Here is a 19377-nt window from a genome sequence, read left to right as displayed (position 1 = left end):
TATGTCTCTGTGGATATCATGAGGAATATGACACTGTACACGGTAAGCACCAGCAACACTAAATAGCAAGAATTATTCTCTCTTTATACTTAAAGGTAGTTTGTGAAATTAAACAAGTACTAACACTGTAGTAATAGTCAAAAAACAATCAAAGACATTTTTCCTTAAATTAACTCAATTCATTAGCTATTTATATTATATTCCTTTAGCTATTTCAGAGCCTTAGTAATTGATTTCAATAACTATGGCAAACAGAGTAGGTAGAAACCCAGCATTAGTTACTTATTTAAGGACAGTCACCCTTGTGGTGAGGTGAATGCTATTTCCCCTGCTGTTCTGACAGGGTCCAGAACTAAATAAAGTTATGTTTTACTCCCTGACCACAGGGAGAAGGCTGAACAAAGCAGAAGGGAAGCCATTTCTGCATTTAAGGATACTGCAAGTGAAATTACTTAAATAATAAGGCGAAATGTAAGGAATTAAGCTTGGTTTATCATTAACACCAGACCACAGTTGCTGCATCTGCTCCTATTCAGTCTCTGGACTGGAGGAGGGAAACCACTAAAATGAGAAAGGCAGAAAGGTGTTGTGTGCATACTCAGTGTGTATTCTGAAGTACATTGCACTGCAGATGGAACCAAACCAGGAGATGACTCCTGCCTTTCAGAGAACCAAGCTTGTACTTCAAACCTGGATCATAGCATGAATTTTATATCTAACTTTTCTATTACAATAACTGATACTGAATCCAAACTTGGCACTGCAGAGAACAGAACTGAAAGCTGTCTCCAAGAAGAGCTCCTGAGTCCCTGCTCTGGCCAAGGAGCTGTGCCTGAGCTGCAGTGCAAGCACTCAGAGAGCCAAGCCACCCTGCCTACAAAAAGACATTGTGGGTTTGTAACAGCCATTCTCTTTGATTGATCTCAGTTCCCCTCTTCACAGAAAGGTGAAAGCCAGTCTCAAATATATCAAGGCAAAGAACAGAATTGCCTTGGGAAGAAAAAACTCCCTCTTATTACAGGAAGCAAAGGCAAAGAAAATTGTAAAGCAGTAACATCTATCACATGCCAGTCTTCCCCTCTGACTGCTGCTGACAGGGCAGCAATGCAAACTTGTCAGATAAATGCTTTTCTTGTCACTGTGGACTAAAACTGTATGGTAAGCTTTGTGTCCAGGTGATGATATAAAGTTATTCTTGTAGGACTGAAATGAAGGAAGAAGAGTAAGAAAAGGGAGAAGGAAATAACAAGACAAAATTACTCCTACTCTTCAAGTCTTGACCAAGGAAGAAGTTTTTAACAGCTTAATTCACTGCACACTGCCATACTATCCAGCAGCTGGTGAAATGAACCATGACAGTCTGCTGTCTTTATAGAGTCTCTGAGGAAATACCAATTCACTGGCTTTATTAAACCCTCGTGAGAAAGCCAAGTTTGAAGCTGCTGGGGACTTGTATCAGTTCCAAAGCATGTGGAGAGGGGGTGAAAGGAAACGTCACTTGGAAGAGATGCTTGGTATCAAGCATCAGCTGTGGGACATCCTCACGGTTGTTTAGCATAGCCTGAAAGCAGAACAGAAAGAGTGTGAAAACAATGAATTAAGAATCAAAGAAAAGCCAGCACATTGCTTTCTTCCCATGGCAAATCTTGCTTTTCCATGATGCAGATTTGCTTGCATCACTTTCAAGTGTCTAGAAGATGAGCTACTTAGTAATAATGTGATGTAAAGGCCAAGTACAACTGTAAAGCATCAAAACTCATGTGTGTGAGGCACCCTGTGAGCTGAATATGGAAACAGCAGGGGCAGCTCTTACCTGGACCTTCCGAACAAAGGATGGAGTCACTCTTTTCTCAAAGTCATCTATTGGAGTGTATGAGTTCAGGATCTTAACTATCTGCTCAAATTACAAAAGATTATTTTAGTGTGTCATAAAAAAGGAGAAGACAAAAAGAAGTAAGCATTATTATGACATTCTTACTGATATTTAATTAAGGTTTCAATAAAACATTTTGCAGTAAAGAGAGAATTTTGACTTGTCACCTACTGAGTTGTTACATATATGATGATTGCTATGACTCATTTCCAGAGGTGTCAGCAGATCAAGGAGATGTAGAAAAAGCTGAATTTATTAAGGGAAACAATAAAAAACCCCCTGTGACATACTAAAAAAAAAATACACTGTGGAACAAAAATGTGGGATACAACAAAGCAGGAAAGCGTTCACCATGGGAGCAGTTAAAATGCTCAAAGCAATCAGGAATAAGAAGTTAAAATTTCAATTTAACAAGTGATGATGTGGAATGCTGAAGAATGCTACTTTTATGAAATGGAAGTCCAATGGCTTTTTGCAACAAATTATTTTAGATAGCTAAGATTCTGCAATCAGTGCTGCCAGAAGAAAACAGATGGCTCATTACCTGCACAGTAGAAAGAGAGGTGCAGTGTTCACATATTTCCTTGGCATCATCATCTGTGATCTTTTTAACCTGAAGGAGCCAGGCTGCTTGAGACAAGGGCTCCAACGTTTCTTTGGCATTGCTGCTTTGAAGATTCTTGTCCTTAAGCCATTCTTCTAAGTAGCTGATATTACATCTGGGTTAAACCATGAACAAAGAACAGAAATGTCAGGTTCCCCTTGACAAGCAAGTTACTTTGAAGACTGCTAAGGAAGAAAGATTCTTCTAATTTTGTGTTCAAATTAATATATTTTAAGCTGAAAACAAACCTGCAGGTCATAAAAATCAAACAATTAATAGCTTATTTAACTATAAATTAAATCCTTGTTATATTTCAATTCTTATTTTTTCTTCATTGTCTATTTTTTAAAGCTTGGCTAATAGAAAGCGAGTTATTAGTTTAGCTGTTGTTTCCAGAAAATTACTAACATATACTGGCATTGTCTACTGCACTGTATGGCATTAAAACATTTATTTGCAACTGAGCATGTACAGGAAATGAGAACAATCTTTGCTGTTGCAAAGCAGGGCCGGGCTTATAAAGGATGATCAGCTTTCTTCTAATAATGTTCCCAGATGGGCCAAGATTTTACTGATTTTCCTTCCCCTGAGCCTGCAGACTGACTCATGGAAAACAAATGCACTGTTTCTTCTGCAAACAGTTAGGAGCATATTTCCTTGATGCTTGCAACAGGAGAGATGATGCTCAATTTACACCCTCCAAGGCTCTGTCCCAGTGCCTGTCTTGTCACAGAGCATGAAACATGCAAGTCAGCTTTTGTATCCCTGCCAGCCCTGGGACACTGCACCTGTTCACCGTGGTAAGAAAGAATTAAAAATACCGTTGGTCACATCACAGATGAGCTAGCATGGAAAGAATCCTAACCATGCCTGACTTTAAGCTTCTGACTGTAATTTTCTCTGCCTTTTCCTCCACTAGTGTTTCCATGGAAAGAACAATTTACAGTTGTCACGTTGGGAAAGCTCAGCCCAAAAGACGAAGATTTGATTTTCCAAAAGAAGTAAAAACAACAACAAACTGGCTACTTCCAGCAGAATGGTCACAGAATATCCAGCGACTTAGAGGTAGAGAACATTACATACAAGTGTTAAAAATTCATTCTCAGGCTTGTGGAACCTTTACTGGCTTTACCTTATCTGCATTCCTTTTCTACAGGAGCACATGTCCTTGCGGAGGAAGAGACTATTGAGGGTGACAGCTCCAATCAGAAAGAAAAGCTGCTTCACTGCCTGCTTTAGGAGCTCAGAGTCCAAGCCATTCTGACACATAGTGCTATAAAAATAGCTGAGCTGCTGCAAGATAGAGGTCATGGTGTAGGTATCCGTGTCATCTATACTGGAAGAACGTTTACGGAACCCCGTAGGTTTCAAGCCAGAAATTCCTTGAAGACTTTCATATTCCAGCATGCCTGGTACTGAAATACAACAGAAAATAACTGATGAAATCAAAATTCCCAAGGCTCCTTTCAGTACATTAATTATTGAACAAAACCTACTTTCAGGATCTTTTAAAAGTTAATTGATAACAGAAAAATAAGATACTGACAAAGGCTTCCAGAGCACACAATTTTTAAAAAGCCTTTTTTTTTTTGTATGATGTTGCTCAGATTCCTAGCATTATCCTAAACTAGGAAGTTTTGAGGAAAAAGTCTGGGAATATACAATTCAGTGAAATTTGTATGTGTAGAAGCACACATGCAGGAACATCTCAGTATAAATATCAGGAGAAAGGAGTCTGTCCCACCCTCTGCCTCCCTGAATGAGCTTTCCTCATATGCTTCACGAGTCACATTTAGGTGCTCTTGGATTGCTGTTGTCTTACCAATCATGTGCTGAATGTTGTTCTCCATTACAATAATGAACTGGTGATATATTTGAATGGCCAAATCACTGAGAATTTGCCGGTATTCTGAGAGATCAAAATGCTTCAGACAGTTCTTATTCTGACGTGGAGTGTTATGCTTCATGAATTCCTATAAGTGAGTAGTAAATAGAATTAGAAATCACATAATGTGGTAATTATAAATTGTTACTGCAATGTGTTGGAGTTACTCATTCCATTTCTGGCTGAACACAGAATGAGTCAAAGCTAATTTCAATGGGTGCTTCCTGTACTTAATTTTCCAGTTAAAGCTGACGTTTGCTTAGCTCCTAAAGCCAAAGGAAAGACACGCATAGATGTCAATGAACTCTGGAGCAACTCCCAGATCTCTTAAACAGAAAGCAAACCCTCCCTGTTCTCCTCTTGTTGCCCTACCCACTACCCCCCCCCCCCAAAAAAAAAAAAAAACAACCAAAAAACATAAAAAGCCAACAACACAGCTCTTTCAGCTATAATGGCAAACAAAAACATTTATGCCGTATTGTTGCAAAGGGATATAATTTTTGGACTTTTCATTTGCAAAGTTCTGACTTCAAAAGTCTACTCCGAATCCTAACCTGTGTGAGGTGTTTAATATTCATTAGAACACAGATTAAAAGCAAAGTCTGGATTCAGAGCTTTCCCTACTGCTGCAACCCCAGTCACAGAGTGTTGGTGATAAAGCTTATCAGGTTTGGGTTCTGAGTGACCCCGCTGTGGCCACGAGAGGGAGCGACTCCAAGCCCAGCTCAGGACACCCAAGTCTATAAAACCTCTTAAAAATACAGTCAAGAGTTTCCAGCTGAAAAGAATGAAAAAAAACTTGAATCTCAGGATGAGATTTAGCTTAAACAAGCAAGTGAAATAAGGGAAAAAAACCGGAAAAGTTTATTGTTTTGCTTCTTTCCAGAGATTTTCTTCTATTTTGGTATCAGTAAATATTTGAATGGCCCTAATTATAAAATAGCAAAGCTGTTTTATATATATACATGGTCAGATATCTGAAGTCCAGCTCAAATTAAACTCATGTGGAAAGATTCAAATTAAGTTGCAGTTTCCATGTCATGACTTTAACCTACTTTATCACTTTGATGTTTTCATTTCCCTTGATCCATTAATTCTGTACTGTCTTACTATTTGTATAAGACACATAACACCACTGCAGGGCAATGTGAATATATAAATACCTGTAAGGAACACTGGTGAGTTGGTGAATAGTTATTAATTAATGCTATTTTAAATTTCAACTAAAATCTGTCAAAAGTAATGGAATTACTTTATTAAATCAATCCTACCTCTTCCCCACTGTACTGCTTCAAACAGTTAAGAAAATAGTATGTGTTGGAAAGCCAAAAGGACAACATCTCAAAGTCTTCTGAATGTTCCTGAAAATGGTAAGTAAAGCAGTCTTACTATGGTATTGTCTCACAAGGTTAATTCAATAATTAAACTTAAGACCATTACAGCATTGGTATAACAGAGTCTATCTATAGCAGAAGGAGCACAAAGCATCTAAAAGGAGCTGAACAAATCCTGCTCTGTTTTCAGGCTAACATTTTGCAAAGATCCCTCTTTGTTTGGTAAATACTGCTTAAGTATTCTTAATAGACAGGCTAAATAATAAGCCTGAACAAACAGTTTTACAATTCCTGTGGATATGTAGTGTGCTGGAGGGCTTCCTGCAAAGAAGTATGAACAACACCTGCATTCACAAATGAAACTCCACTGCAAAAACTATAAAAACACAGTTCTAACTATCTATCTCTTATTTTTATTAGCTAAGTAAACACAAGCTTCTCTAATGGATAAACTGTGCTATAAATTTGTTTGTGTACAAACTTACAGGTTCTCTGTACAACACATTCAACTGCATAAACCACAGTCCATTCCTGCCTGTGCTTCCTCCCTGTGTCTGGTGTTTCATTACATTATAAATCCATAACAAAGCACTCACAGAGCTGAATTTGTTCTGCATACAGCATAGCAATTTTTGTTTATAATTTAATTTTGTACATGGGCTGGCAATTTGATTTTAATCGTCTCGGTTCTAGTGCTGCAGTACAGGTGACATGTTGAATTACACCAGCAGCCAAGCAGTGCAAACACCTCCTCAGAGCCCACTACCAGCTTGCTGCCAGACAGACCAGCCTTCATTTCTGTCCCTCTGACTTTGAACAGTGCTGAAAGCACAGGTGCACTTCACCTAATTAGCTACTCATTGTAAAATGTAAAGTGCTTTAAATGATTTTGTCAACATCTTCTGATAAAAATAATTTCTGTTAATGCATTCTGTGGATTCTGTGTTCAGCACAGCAGAACCTCAGCTGGAGACTTTACAGGGATGCTACTACATGCTCAAAAAGTGTCACTAATCATTATCATTCCCTTCTAGGAATATCAGCAAGTGGAAGTGTTGGCATTCCCCAGGTACCACGCATGCATTTGTAAACCTTGTGTTAAAAATCAAAAAGCACAGTACAGTGCAATCAAGCATAGCTCCTACCTTAACAACCTGCTTGATGCCATCAATGGTTACATTCATGAAAGACTTCAGCATGTCAGCATCGTTCAGGTAATCTGCATACCTCACACACATGAACAGGATGTGAGCTGGAAGGCCAGGAATCATATTAACTACAACTCCACGGGGCTTCAAATCTGCATGGAGGAGAGTCATCTGCTTTATTATGGAAAAATCCAGTTTTCTGTGTATCATTCCAAAAAAGACAAGCAGCATGTTCCTTTCTGCAGTGACCAGTCACATAATAACCAATTTACTGGTTAATCTCTTGTTTCTGACCACTTCTGTAACAATATTGCTCACATATGAGTATTAATTATATTTTCTTGGGTGGTAGGAGAGTATTGTAGCAAATTCTAAGGTCTAGCATGGCTATGCCAGGCATGACAACTTCAAAAAGCAAATTACATTTAACTACCAATTGGATGCCCCACCAAATTCCAGCATTGCTTAGGGCCACACCTTTGTTCACAAAAATATTGACATTCAAAAGTGAGGAAGTGAGAAGAAAAGGCAGGTGTTGTTAATTTAATAATGGTACAAGTGTACATGGAAAATTTGTAAAATTCACTATTAATTGTAAGCCAATGAGAAAAGCTGGTTTGGCAGCAAGACTGATATTGTCAAGTAGCTCTCATGAAGGACAAAATCCTTCTACAAGACAAACAAAGTACAGTTCCTTTCAGTGAAGGGAAGACATGGCAAGGACAGACAGGAGAGCAACCATCACACATGGATATAAGCACAGTGACTTACAGACTTAGCAGATGACCAGGAAGAAAGTAAATTGAAGTCCCTGATGTGCTCTTGGGATTTATAGCTTTAAAGGTGGATAAATAGTAAGAAAGGCAACAGAGTCAGCATTATGTAGAGTCAGAAAAATAATTTTTACATAGATAAAGCATTCTGTAATTGAAATATACGGTACTGGAAAGAGAGCAGTACAAATTGTACTAGTGGTAAGAGAACGGGGAAAAAGGCAACTTTGCATGAAAGTGCAATATGGTGCCATGTAGTTTTTGTTACAATGTTCTGAGTATTGTTGATGACTTATGAAATTCCAAGTTTTACTAGAATACCAAGGATAAGATTTTGAATGATCCTTTCTTCATCCTCTTTTTTGTACTCCATCATTCCAATGTACTCTTTGGGCACAGTGGGCACAAGGGCTTCAGCTGTCAAACACAAAAGCACTGTTACTGCCAGGTTAATGGTTAAGCTAATGGTCATGGTAGAACAAACTACTGGAGAAAAGCAGTTTTCTCTGTAATAAAGACAGCACACACTAATGTTCTTATCTTATGGCTCCGAGCATTATGAGTTAAGTAACATTTATATTATTCATGAATAGCTTCACTGGATTCAGTGGGATTACTTGCAAAAATAAGAAAAAATAAACAGCAAAGTTACACCTCTACATTAGACAACTTTGCAATGTTGTTGAGAGCATCCTGCAGTGAAGAATTACTTTGTAAGAGCTTTGTACAGACTAACTTCACATCAGGAATCACCTGCCACTTGAAGGCTCATGGGTGAGCCTTGTCAGATGCAGAACTAACATTGACTCAGAGAGTTTGTGTGAGGGTGGGCATTAACTGCTGTTGGCAGGACCTTACCCCTGTATCTTTATTATCTAGACCAGGTCCCTGTGTGCCTATGATTTAGCTGGGGAAAAAACAAACAACCAGGAAAGGACTTCTATGCAATTTGTGTTGATGATTCCCCTGGCACATTTTTCTGAGGTATTAAATTTCTAACTCCACCCCAAACTCCACCTGCTTAAAAATATATGTTTTCTTCAGACACTTAGCATTCAAAGCTATTAAACAAAATAAATCACATAATAATATCTTACATTTTTCAATGGTCTTTGTCAGAGTTTTGATCTGATCTTCTAATTTTTTTATTATTCTGTCTTTCATGTCTAGCTTTTCTTCAAGATCCTGTAATAAACAAAGTCAGTGAGTTCAGAGTAAACATAATCAAAAAATGTTTTCTACTGCTTCATGTTATTGCCACAATTAATATTATGATGTGCTTCTACTTATATCTGCTGGAAGAAACACCCTCATATCTTTTTTTCTCCCTAAATTAATTGAAGAAACATCCTATCCATACCACAAAATCATAATTTCATTATTTTTATCCTGCATTTCAGGTACAATTTCTTAAAGACAATTTCATTTCCTCACCATGTTTTCCACAGCGAGTCGAGTTGTCACTTGCTTTATCTTGCTTTGTAGTTCACCCTGGACTTCATCTTGCATCAAACCATTGCTCAGCCCCTCAATTCCTTGGATTGTGTCCTTCAGACTCTCTTTTTCTTTTATGTCTACTTCATTCTGGGCCTCAGTAGTTCTAAAAAGAGGTAAGAAGTCTTGTCTCTTAATCTTTTGTGAAAGCACAGTCAGATCATACTTGTCCAATAGTTATCAACTGTACAAAACACTCTAAGGCAAATCTTAAGTGGAATGTAATTTAAGAGTTTAAGTGACTCTGTTACTACAGCTTATAGTGTAGTAACACTTTTTTCTTAAAAAAAAAAAATAAAAATTAAAATTACCGTTTTTGTGTCCTGTCCCGTTCCAGCTCATAATGCAGTCGATTTGACATCTCTGCCATTTTTTTCAATAATAAATGGCAGCAAAACCCAAAACAAAACAGAAACAACAAAATCAAAGGTACTTACTGCTCAGTACTAGTATTCAGTAAATCTTTCATACACTCATAATTTTGTTCCATCTAATGAAATGAAATGACCTGCCAGATAATGTATCAGAGAAATATGGGACTACTCCATACCACACAGAAAATCATATGGGATGAAGATTTTGATACTCCTAACTTCTTGCAGTTGGCAGTAAAACTACTCATAAATTTTAAATCAGTTGCCTAGGAAGACACTGCAGTTACAGACACTCCAAATCCTCAGCAGGGTATGCTTTCCTAAATTGAGAAGAACTTTTCCCTCTGTCTCCCACTCTGAGTTTTGCAGCATTCTCTCAAGTCTACCTCATAGAGTATGCCTCCAATTCCAAATGATCTTTCTTTTTATGACTGTTTCCAAAGGACATACTTCATTTCACATATTCTTAGCAGAGCCCCAAGGAATACATTTGGAGAGTTCCAAAACCCAGACTGAATGACCTCAAAAAGGTAAAAAAAGCACATATTTGTATGTACCTTATTGTTTCAGAAGAGATATAACACATATTTTTCATTGCATTTCTTCCATTTTACTAATAAGAAAGTAAGTAATAAGGCAATGAAGTAATGATGGAATATTAATTCAGCATTTAGAAGTTCAGTTCTGGGGAATTCATCAAGTTCACCTCAATCAACAGAAAGACGGGACCATAGTGGGACCATTACCTTTCAACTTTGTGGTCTGCTCTTGAAGACGGTTTTCAAGATCTAATTTTTGATTTTCAAGTTCAGCAACTTGCTGCTTAAGATCTGGGATTACCTTTTAGAGAAAAAGGAGATTTGTATATTTCAGCACATTCCTTCTTTTCAAATCCCTTCAGTAGTTCCTAAGTCACCCCATGACCCTGAACTGCCAATAGTCCAAACCAGAGGACTTGTTTAACTTGCTTGCCTGACTTGTTTGACTTTTCTGAAGGCACCTTCTGCTGGCCACTCTTAAAAACTAAATAATGAGCTAATCAAATTGTTGGACTTTCCCACTACTACCATTGTTTTGTTCTAGTTTAAAGGAAATTACACTATGACTTTAATTTCCCTAGTTCAATTAACAGTGAAAAAACCCCCTCAACATTCCATAAAACAGTTACAAAAACAATATAATAAATAACCTTTCCTTTTATTTTCGATTTTTGTAACTCTTTTTTGAAAATATTTCCTCGATTATTTTTCAAAAAATTATATGGCATGTGCTGTCTTCTGGAACAGCACGAGTTCCTTGTGTCAGACAGTTTTGTACAGCACCAGGTGTCAGGCTCTGCAGCCGTGCCTGTAGCTGCTTTTGGAATGTGTAGCTGCCCTCTGGTGGGGAGAGCCTCAGAACTCTGAGAAGGCATCAGAGAAAAATCTCAAATCAGGTTCATGCAAATGAAAAGGCAAAAAGTCTCTGTGAGGCTGCCCCAGCAGGCTGGACACTCAGACAGTAAATTTGGCTGTCTCCTTACACAGCACCCCAGCAGGCAGAGAGGGAGCCTCAGGGGTGTGCCACCTTACATGGCCCTATTTGTTTGAGCCTTGAGATTTCAAAGACATGCCCATGATATTTGGAGAGCCACAAACACATCTGGGTTGTGCTTCTGCACCTGGACCTTACCAGATTTTCTGAAGTCAGCCTGCTAACTTCCAGCCTAATGCCATCGTTTATGTCATTTTCCTCTCGGAATAATTTCTGTAGATGATTAATATCTTGACTAAGATGTTCAACTTTAAAGTTCAAACCTTCAATCTCCTTCTCATATATTTCTTTCTGAGACTGGAAATGGCTTTCCAATACTCTGTTAAAACAAAAAGGAGAAAGAACATGGCAGATGTAGAATGACCTTGATTAAATGGGTCAAATTTAATACAAAGTGAAAACAAAGTACTGTGATTAACACAGAGATATTCCATTACATCACCTGTGCATTAAAGGAGTTGAAAGTTATGCATGATATCTCAGAGGAAACACATTTTCCTGACTGATACATCCATACTTATCTCACTGGCTTGGTAGAAGTTTATTCAGCTTCTGAGTTTATATGCTCAGCTCATCATATAATGTAGTATTTGTTCATTTCCTTAACAGAAGTTCAGCATTGCACTGTAAAATTTGTTACCCACATGATTTATCTTCTAGGTCACAGCTTGGAGTTTTGGAAACCCTGAAGAACTGAACTAACCTTGTGGCTTTTTTCAAGCCCTCATAAGCAAACCACAGTTCTCCATCCTCATTTAAGTGTTCCAGATCCTCTGTAGAGAGTCTAGAATGCAAGGCAGAACCATTAGTGTGCAGATGACCATAATGCATTTCTTAAGCTTTTCTGAAGATGTCTCATAAGCAAAATTACCTGCTTCTTACATCTTCAAAATCATAACTTTCAAGAAGCTGCTTTGTAACTTCTGACATCTTTTCTGGAAAAAAAACCCCACAAAGTTTATAAAATTCATTATTTTCTCTGCATGTTTCATTATAAGGATCAAACCATCCTCTTGCTAAATTTAACAAGGTTCTTCCCTGGTACTCAGTAAATATATCTGATTTACCACAGGAATACTACGAGGGACTCAGTTCTACTATGGGACATGTAGGAGCATTAGGTTGATGTACCACCAATACTATTTTTTTTTCTAAACTTTCAGTGCAAAGTTACATCTTCCTGGTCTGAATCTGGGCAACTCCTAGAGTTCTACAGATGATTTATCATCTTGTGCTAGGTTACTACATTAAATGCTGCAAATACAGGTTTGCTCTTTGACATTATTATCATTAAACAAAATTCACAATAGTAGTCCTTGTTAAGTACATTTTTCCAAAGAGAACCTAAATCAGCAAGTTATTTAAGCATACTTGACATTATTGGACCTAGCACAAAGGACAGGACGAATGAAAACTAGATAATATACTGTTTACACATTTTTGGGTCCTTGTTAAACTCTAAGTGAAGTTTAAATTTTAGGTGAAGTTTAAATCATTAGTATTTATTTCTAAACACAAATGAGAAATATCTGAAATTAGAGTTTCCTCAAAGGGAAAGGGATCAATCAGAGTTTCCTCAAAGGGAAACCCAGATCTTAGTGTTCAGTGACCTTTGTACACTGCATATATATATATATATATATATATATATATATATATATATATATATATATATACATATGGATGGATGGAATTAAACCACCATGGGATGGGAAAGAGAACTGGAGTTCTGTCATAGCTGACATTGAAGAGATCAATTTAAACTGGCCTGGCTCAACTGCATTTAAGAATTCCATACTGTCTGGTATGTAGCTTACCCCTCAATTCTCTCTTCTGTGAGTGGGCCTGCTTTTCAACATCCAGTTTCTGTGTCTGAAGAAGTTCAATTTCCTTTTGCAACTCAGGTATTTTCTGAATCAAACAGAAATCATATACTGAGACAAGGAGGAGATGACGAGGGCAGAGTATCAGTTAAATCAGAATTATAATTAAGAACAAGTTAATAAGGTGAAAAGCGTAAAATGTGTTGTGTTCTTAGGCATCAGAGCAGAACAGTAATGTGAGGTACTGAAAAAAAGGTGTTTGCGCCATGGAATTGACTCAGAGAACAAAAATGTAACTTTACAGTAATTTAAGGTTTAATTTATAAACTACATGTATGGAAAATCCCCTAAGAAATGAATACTTTCTCAGGAAAATGGAAGGGAAAACAGATCTATATATTCAAATTTATAAATATTAAAGCACAATTACTCTTGAAAACATGCACTTGTTACTGCAAGCACTAACTTGCATTGTCTACTACACTAAAACAATGCAATGTAGTGATGTACCAAATACAGCTTATTAACTACAGCTTCTTCTAAAATGGACTGGAAACAAAAAAAATTAGTGAAGATAATCTATAAACAAAACATGCACATTCTCCACTTGCTTTCTCTAGCAAGGACTCCAAAATGAAATGAGTCATGCTTTACCTGTGCTTGTTTTGTAAGCTGTCCTACTTCCATTTTCAAGCTGTCTTGAGTGATAATTTCTTGCTGAATTTGTTGCTGTAGTTGAGTTTTTTCTTCTTTCAAGATCTTAATTTCTCCCTTGAGCAGTTCAATCTCCTTTTCATAGTCCTGCTTCTGGTTTTGGAAATTTTTCTCAAGTATCCTAAAGCACACAATGAAAAGGTAATTTTATTAATCTACGTTCATAAGTGAAAAAGTGGGCTTTGTTTTAGTTTTAATTTGAAGGACATACTTCCTTGAAGAACACTTAAATGAACCATAATTACTTGAAAATGCCATCGTACATCCTCAGAACCCACCCACATAATGGATGATAATGGGAGGAGAACATCCCTATATTTTCTTACAGTTTTAGTATATTCAATTTTCCTTTACAGTTTCCAGAATATTTCTGCTGGATTGGCTTCCAGCATCACACAGGTAATGAGCAAACCAGAAATACTAGGAAAAGAAATCCTCTTAATGTAGTCTGAGGGTACTGGCAGCAGAAATCAGACTGAGCTGGAGCACCACAGAGCTTCCAGCCCTCAGGAGCAGTGACTGATTGCTCTCTTCACACTTGAGAGAACAGCACTTCTCTGGTACTGAAGGTTCTCTGTCTTGGACTGGAAAAGTTATTGGGAAATAAACACTTGATCCAAGAAAAGCATGCTGAAAGCAACAGCCGTTTGTTGATTAATAATAGGATTTTTACTGCAAATTAAATACCTAAAGGGGAAAAAAAAAAGATTTTCCATTGTATTTTTAACTGAATGTCCTTTACAAACACTGCCTTTCCCTCACACTGAATCCTTCCATTCTGTCCTTTCATATTCAGTTCTCAGGAGTTCTGACTGGTGTGGCCATCAGCTGCTCTTCCATTCCTGACCAAATTCTGAGGACATCTCCAAAGAAACCATTACCACCAGAGTTGCCCTTCAATTCTCAGAGACACAAGAAAAGACAAGAAATTGCAAAAGCAAGAACAGTCTGATTTCCTGCATATGACTCACCCACAAACAAGGATGTGCTTTTCCTAAACTCTGCATGAAGTACTTCAGTACCAGCACTAATGCCCAAGAACATGGACAGATTCCTGACTGATGCCAGCATAATACGCTTGCAGAAGGAGAAAGAAATGTAGGGAAAAAGAAAAAATGAATGCTGTTTCAAAGAAATAAAACTCAGGTTACATACATTCGCTGGTTTTCTTCTTTTTGTACATCATTGAAGAGTTGCTGTGTGAGCTCATCCATTTTCTCTGTCAAAAAATATTTTAATATTTCTAAGACCTTCATGTAACTGTGTCATTTATTAAAAAAGCACAACCATGATGTGAAGTTTTGTTTTAATAAGTAATCCTTAACATATTCCGAGGCTGAAATTAGTCTCTCAAGTGCCAAAAATTATCACAGTACATTTATTAAGTAATGCTATAGAAACAAAAATATTCTGAAGCACCAAATTGTGCAATTATTCATCTAAAGTATACTTGATCTCATGTGGTGCCTGTGTCCTTTGAAATTAGATTCCTAAAAGTAGTGTATTAAAGGAAGCAAGGATGAAGCTACACTTTGCAGGAGTACATGTGTATGAAAAAGGACATGCAACAGGAGGAGAGGTCCTGATAATGAAAGAACAAATTTAACTATTAAATAAAAAGAAGTTGCACACTTGTGCTATGCATTCTAAGCAACAGAAGGACCAACTTGAAATTTACTACAATTTCAGCATTTATATTGCTTTTATTAGAACAAAAGTAATTTATTTTTGCTGAAAAAATTACTTTACCCCACTATAACTCCTTTGAAACTCCCTTTAGTTATTGTACCTTTCATTTCCTCCGTTTTTTCTTGGAGTTTTATTTCTAAGGTCTCCTTCTGTTCTTGTAATTCTTTATTCTGATTCTCAAGTTTAAAGATTTTCTGTACAGGCAAAAAGTAAGCAAATATACAAATTACAAAGGAGGAAGAAAGAGGTCTAAGAAGATCTTACATTTAAAGAAGCATAAATGGGGTCTCTTCCTTTCCTGCTGCCTCCCCCACAAAAGAGTATGGTTACTTAAAAACTCTCAAATCATGGATTTGATAAATTCAGTAACTGAAAACATTAATTAAGAATAAAAGCACACAAATGGCAATTATAATTTACCTGCTCACTGTCCTCTTTATATTTTTTCCCTTTCTCTTCATATGTTCTCTTTTGAGCAGTTAATTTTTCGAGTTCTGATTCAAGTTTCTGAATTGTATCCACGTCATTCATATGAGCTGAAGCCAGATTGGTCAATCGTTCCAGCAAGCCATGATTTTCTCTACTCTGCAATGAGCAGGACAGGATAAAAGGGAACAGAAAAATGCAGTCAAACTGTTCCATAGAATTTTAAAGGGAGTACTTGACCTACTTCTGCTCACCATCCCATGGTTTCAGTCATGATTATTTCAACCCAGTCATGATTATTTCAACCCAGGACTGTTTCTGTCAACAAGATGAAAACTACCATTTTAAAGATTATTTGGCTGGAATGGCTATCAAAAATAATTTGCAAAATAAACATAATTTTGAATTCCCCAAAGTTACAAAACATGTTGTACCAGAGGAATATCTTGCACATCCTTCATCCTAACACTAACAACCCCATCCAGAGACTGGATGGACTTAAAAAACAGTAAAAAAAACCAAAAAGGTAATTGCAGACTCTTCTGATTTACATAATTAACCCAAAAATACAAGGAAACCCTAGATGGCTCTTTCTACCCTGGGTGTAGAAAGCCTAGTAATTTATTATAGAGGACCATAACCCTTACATATTCTCCTGTCCTCTCAACTCAACATCTTTGACTAGAGCAGACAGGATAAAAAACTTAGTACAAATCAGAAGCTGACTGCTTCCCCTCACCTGTTCTTCTATCCTTTTCTGCAGCTGCTGGACTCTGTATGAGAGCTGGATATTCAACACGAAGCGCCGAATGTTCTGGAACCTGCGCCTGGCCAGCCACGCACGGGCGTACTTCTGCAGAACCACAGCCTTCTGCTCCTCACGCATCTTTAAACAAAGGATTAGCATCCCTCTGTAATTAGCTCAATCCACAGCAATTATAACAGCCTGTGAGTCTACACACTGCTGAGGACAATGCAGCTCAAGGAAATATCAAATATTGAAATATCCAGACTGCAGACACATTTAAATCACTGTAGTAATCACAATAAATGGTCTGCACCCAGCATAAACGAGACAGAGATCTTGGTCAAAAACTAAAAAAACAGAGCAGAAGATACGAGAACCAGACATGAAAAAGGTAAAGTATAGGAATAATTGCTATTGTGTTCATCTTTTTTACAGAGCACGAGTTGTTTCCAGTTACTGAAATCAGATGTTTGATAGGCTGTACCTTGCGATACTTTTTTCTTGCTAGAAATCCTCTCGTGTAAGCTTGGATTGTTACAGCAGCCACATGGATGAGCTGGCAAAGTCTACGGACGAGGTAACCCCGACAGTATTTCTGAATGACTATAGCTGCCCATGTTTCCTTCAGATTTCTTGCAGTTATAGCTTGCCTTAATTCAAAAGACAATAAAATTTACTTAGATTGGATTTCTCATGCTCATTGCTTTGGTCAGTCAAATTGCATACACACACACAAAAAAAGAGGAGATATCAAAATCAGGTATCCATTATCAAAAACACAGCTTGCTCTTCAACTAAAGTGAAGGAGAGGGAGTTACCCACAACTTTTAAATGTGTCCACAAGCATTTGTTCTGATTGTCTCTTTATGAAAACCTCCCAGCCTACACAGAGCCATCTTTCATTCTGCTTTGACAATGCCTGGTGAATTTTCTTTGCAATAATTTGTCCACACTAATCCATACACCCCTGGATTCTTCCCTGGCTCTGAAGTTCAGCAGAAAGCCCAACTGGGACAGTTATTATCAGCTAAGGACTGAGCTTACAGGCAGACAGGCCTCTTGGGGATCTGGTAGCTGGAAACCTGTTGGGGTACTTCTCTCATATCAGCTGAATAATTTGAACACGTTCAATTTCATAATTACAATCAAGAGGAAATGGAAATACAATTGTGGGTATCCTTAAAATTAGAGGGTTTTGGGAAAGCTGCAAAAGGCAGGCCTCAGAGACAGCAGAACTCTGATTAGAGTTAAGCAGTAGCCATAAGATTGGTCAGCAGAAAAATTATGTAAGAAGTAGAAAAGGACAAATAGAACAATGGTCTCTGTATTAACACTGGTCTAGAATAGCTCCCTAAGCTGCAGAAAAGTGTATCTAGTGAGATATTAGGAAGTTCTAAGCTTAATAATGGAGATCTGTGTGTTGTGTCTTAAGGCTTACAAGCAGGTATTGTATTTGAAATAAGCAAGCTTTGTTTTAACCGAAGGAACGTGTGCTTATAGTGGTTGGATGGAACTACTGTCAATGTGCTTTTGCTTTGTGTGATCGGTCAAAAAACTTCTAAAGTCAATTGTAACATTAAGTTCTTGGTCTGCTGCCTGGGATGTAAGCTGCTGGCATCTTCCCATTGTCATAACCATGCAATGAGACTGATGCTGGAAAATACAACAGCTCAAGGCACGTTCCCAGCAGTCCCGTCCCATTTGTGATTGGCACACAGCCCCCAGCCAGCGATAAAACCTGGACTGCTCTTTGATAAAACCTCCCCTTGGGGCAGTAGCTGGCCCTGTGTGAGCCTCCAGGCAGGCCCAGGACCAGCTGCCCGGGCGGGCAGGCAGGGGTGGGTACCTGACGGTGCGCTGCCCGCGGTAGTACTGCTGCACGGTGAGCGCCGCGCGGCGCAGGGCCAGGAAGCGCCGGCGCTGCAGCCAGCCCCGCACGCGCCGCTGCAGCAGCGTGCATGCCTGCCGCAGCCTGTCCGAGCGCAGCTTCTCCAGGTAAGCCACCTGCCCCGCCCTGAAAAATATCTTTGTTCTCCCAAACTGATACTGGTTAGGATCCTGAAAGAGAAAACAGTAGGTTTGTTAAGCTTTTAGCTTATTTTTGTAGGCCAGATATTCTCTTCCTTTTATAAATTGTCACTTCAGGCAAGCTCTGCTCCAAGACACCATCTTCCTAAATAAGAATATCCTCTCTGCCTGCTATGCAGATAGCAGTACATAGGGGGAAAACCCACTTAGCAGGAAAGACACAGAGAACAACAGCAAAAGTTGTACACTCATTATCTAAAATTAAAGGGAGGCTCTGGACTTATCATCAAGGCCTTAAAAGCAACCTCTTCACCTCCTCCTACAAATCTGGTTCCATGGGCTCAGCAGCAACTTTTGATGCACCTTTCTAGCCTGGAACCAGTGAGCTGTGTGAGCAAAAACCTGGGGTGAGGCTACTTTTAGGTTCCAGCTCTCCCTCTTGACCTGTGCCAGGGCTACTCAGCAAGTGTGCCTGTGTTTGGTGTCACACATCTCTGAATCTGAGCTCAGTCCTTGACCAGGACCAGCCTCACCACCACAGGCTCATCTAACAAAGAGAAGCAATGTGCAAAATAGCAGATTGTTGAACAGCTCTCCAATAAGCTGCATTCCACCATGAAAACCCACCTTGTGCTTGTAATATTTGACAAATGTATAACATTTACTGTTTACTGGTTTATAAATACAGGATCTCTTCCATTTTGCAAGTGACAATATTAAGCACAGAGTGGTTAAATTCTCTATGGCCACATCATGACAGTCACAGCACAAGGTTACTTACCCACAAGCCTGTTTACAGCACAGTAAATCAGGAAAAACAGCAATAATGTAAATACCTTTCCTGCCTGAGGAGAGATACTACCCTCGACAAAAGAGACCTTTTATTACTAATAGATGCTGTAATATGTCTATTGGCTGGTGCAGACAAACC

At 38.2% G+C, this 19377-nt stretch overlaps 1 protein-coding gene across 1 annotated transcript in view; it reads right to left on the bottom strand.

Moving 5' to 3' along the window:
- The window catches only part of MYO5C (myosin VC), a 33729-nt gene continuing 14352 nt past the window's right edge, over window positions 1-19377 (bottom strand). Inside the window, exons 19-41 of the mRNA XM_058811737.1 lie at window positions 18265-18476; window positions 16903-17068; window positions 16410-16556; window positions 15665-15829; window positions 15345-15438; window positions 14711-14774; window positions 13496-13676; window positions 12836-12929; window positions 11890-11953; window positions 11722-11802; window positions 11157-11337; window positions 10226-10325; window positions 9423-9474; window positions 9052-9217; window positions 8700-8802; window positions 7939-8028; window positions 6842-6996; window positions 5634-5723; window positions 4300-4450; window positions 3610-3892; window positions 2418-2592; window positions 1814-1894; window positions 1-1561 (exon numbers count right to left, since the gene is read on the bottom strand). Coding sequence (XP_058667720.1) covers window positions 1409-1561; window positions 1814-1894; window positions 2418-2592; window positions 3610-3892; window positions 4300-4450; window positions 5634-5723; window positions 6842-6996; window positions 7939-8028; window positions 8700-8802; window positions 9052-9217; window positions 9423-9474; window positions 10226-10325; window positions 11157-11337; window positions 11722-11802; window positions 11890-11953; window positions 12836-12929; window positions 13496-13676; window positions 14711-14774; window positions 15345-15438; window positions 15665-15829; window positions 16410-16556; window positions 16903-17068; window positions 18265-18476 — 3048 coding nt within the window. The 3' untranslated portion in view covers window positions 1-1408. The remainder of the gene's footprint in view (window positions 1562-1813; window positions 1895-2417; window positions 2593-3609; window positions 3893-4299; window positions 4451-5633; window positions 5724-6841; window positions 6997-7938; window positions 8029-8699; window positions 8803-9051; window positions 9218-9422; window positions 9475-10225; window positions 10326-11156; window positions 11338-11721; window positions 11803-11889; window positions 11954-12835; window positions 12930-13495; window positions 13677-14710; window positions 14775-15344; window positions 15439-15664; window positions 15830-16409; window positions 16557-16902; window positions 17069-18264; window positions 18477-19377) is intronic.

The sequence above is a fragment of the Ammospiza caudacuta genome, chromosome 10, assembly GCF_027887145.1.
Source record: "Ammospiza caudacuta isolate bAmmCau1 chromosome 10, bAmmCau1.pri, whole genome shotgun sequence".
In the NCBI taxonomy this organism is placed as follows: Eukaryota; Metazoa; Chordata; class Aves; order Passeriformes; family Passerellidae; genus Ammospiza; species Ammospiza caudacuta.
Note: the sequence above shows the minus strand (reverse complement) of the source record. Positions and strands in the feature narration are given on the sequence as shown.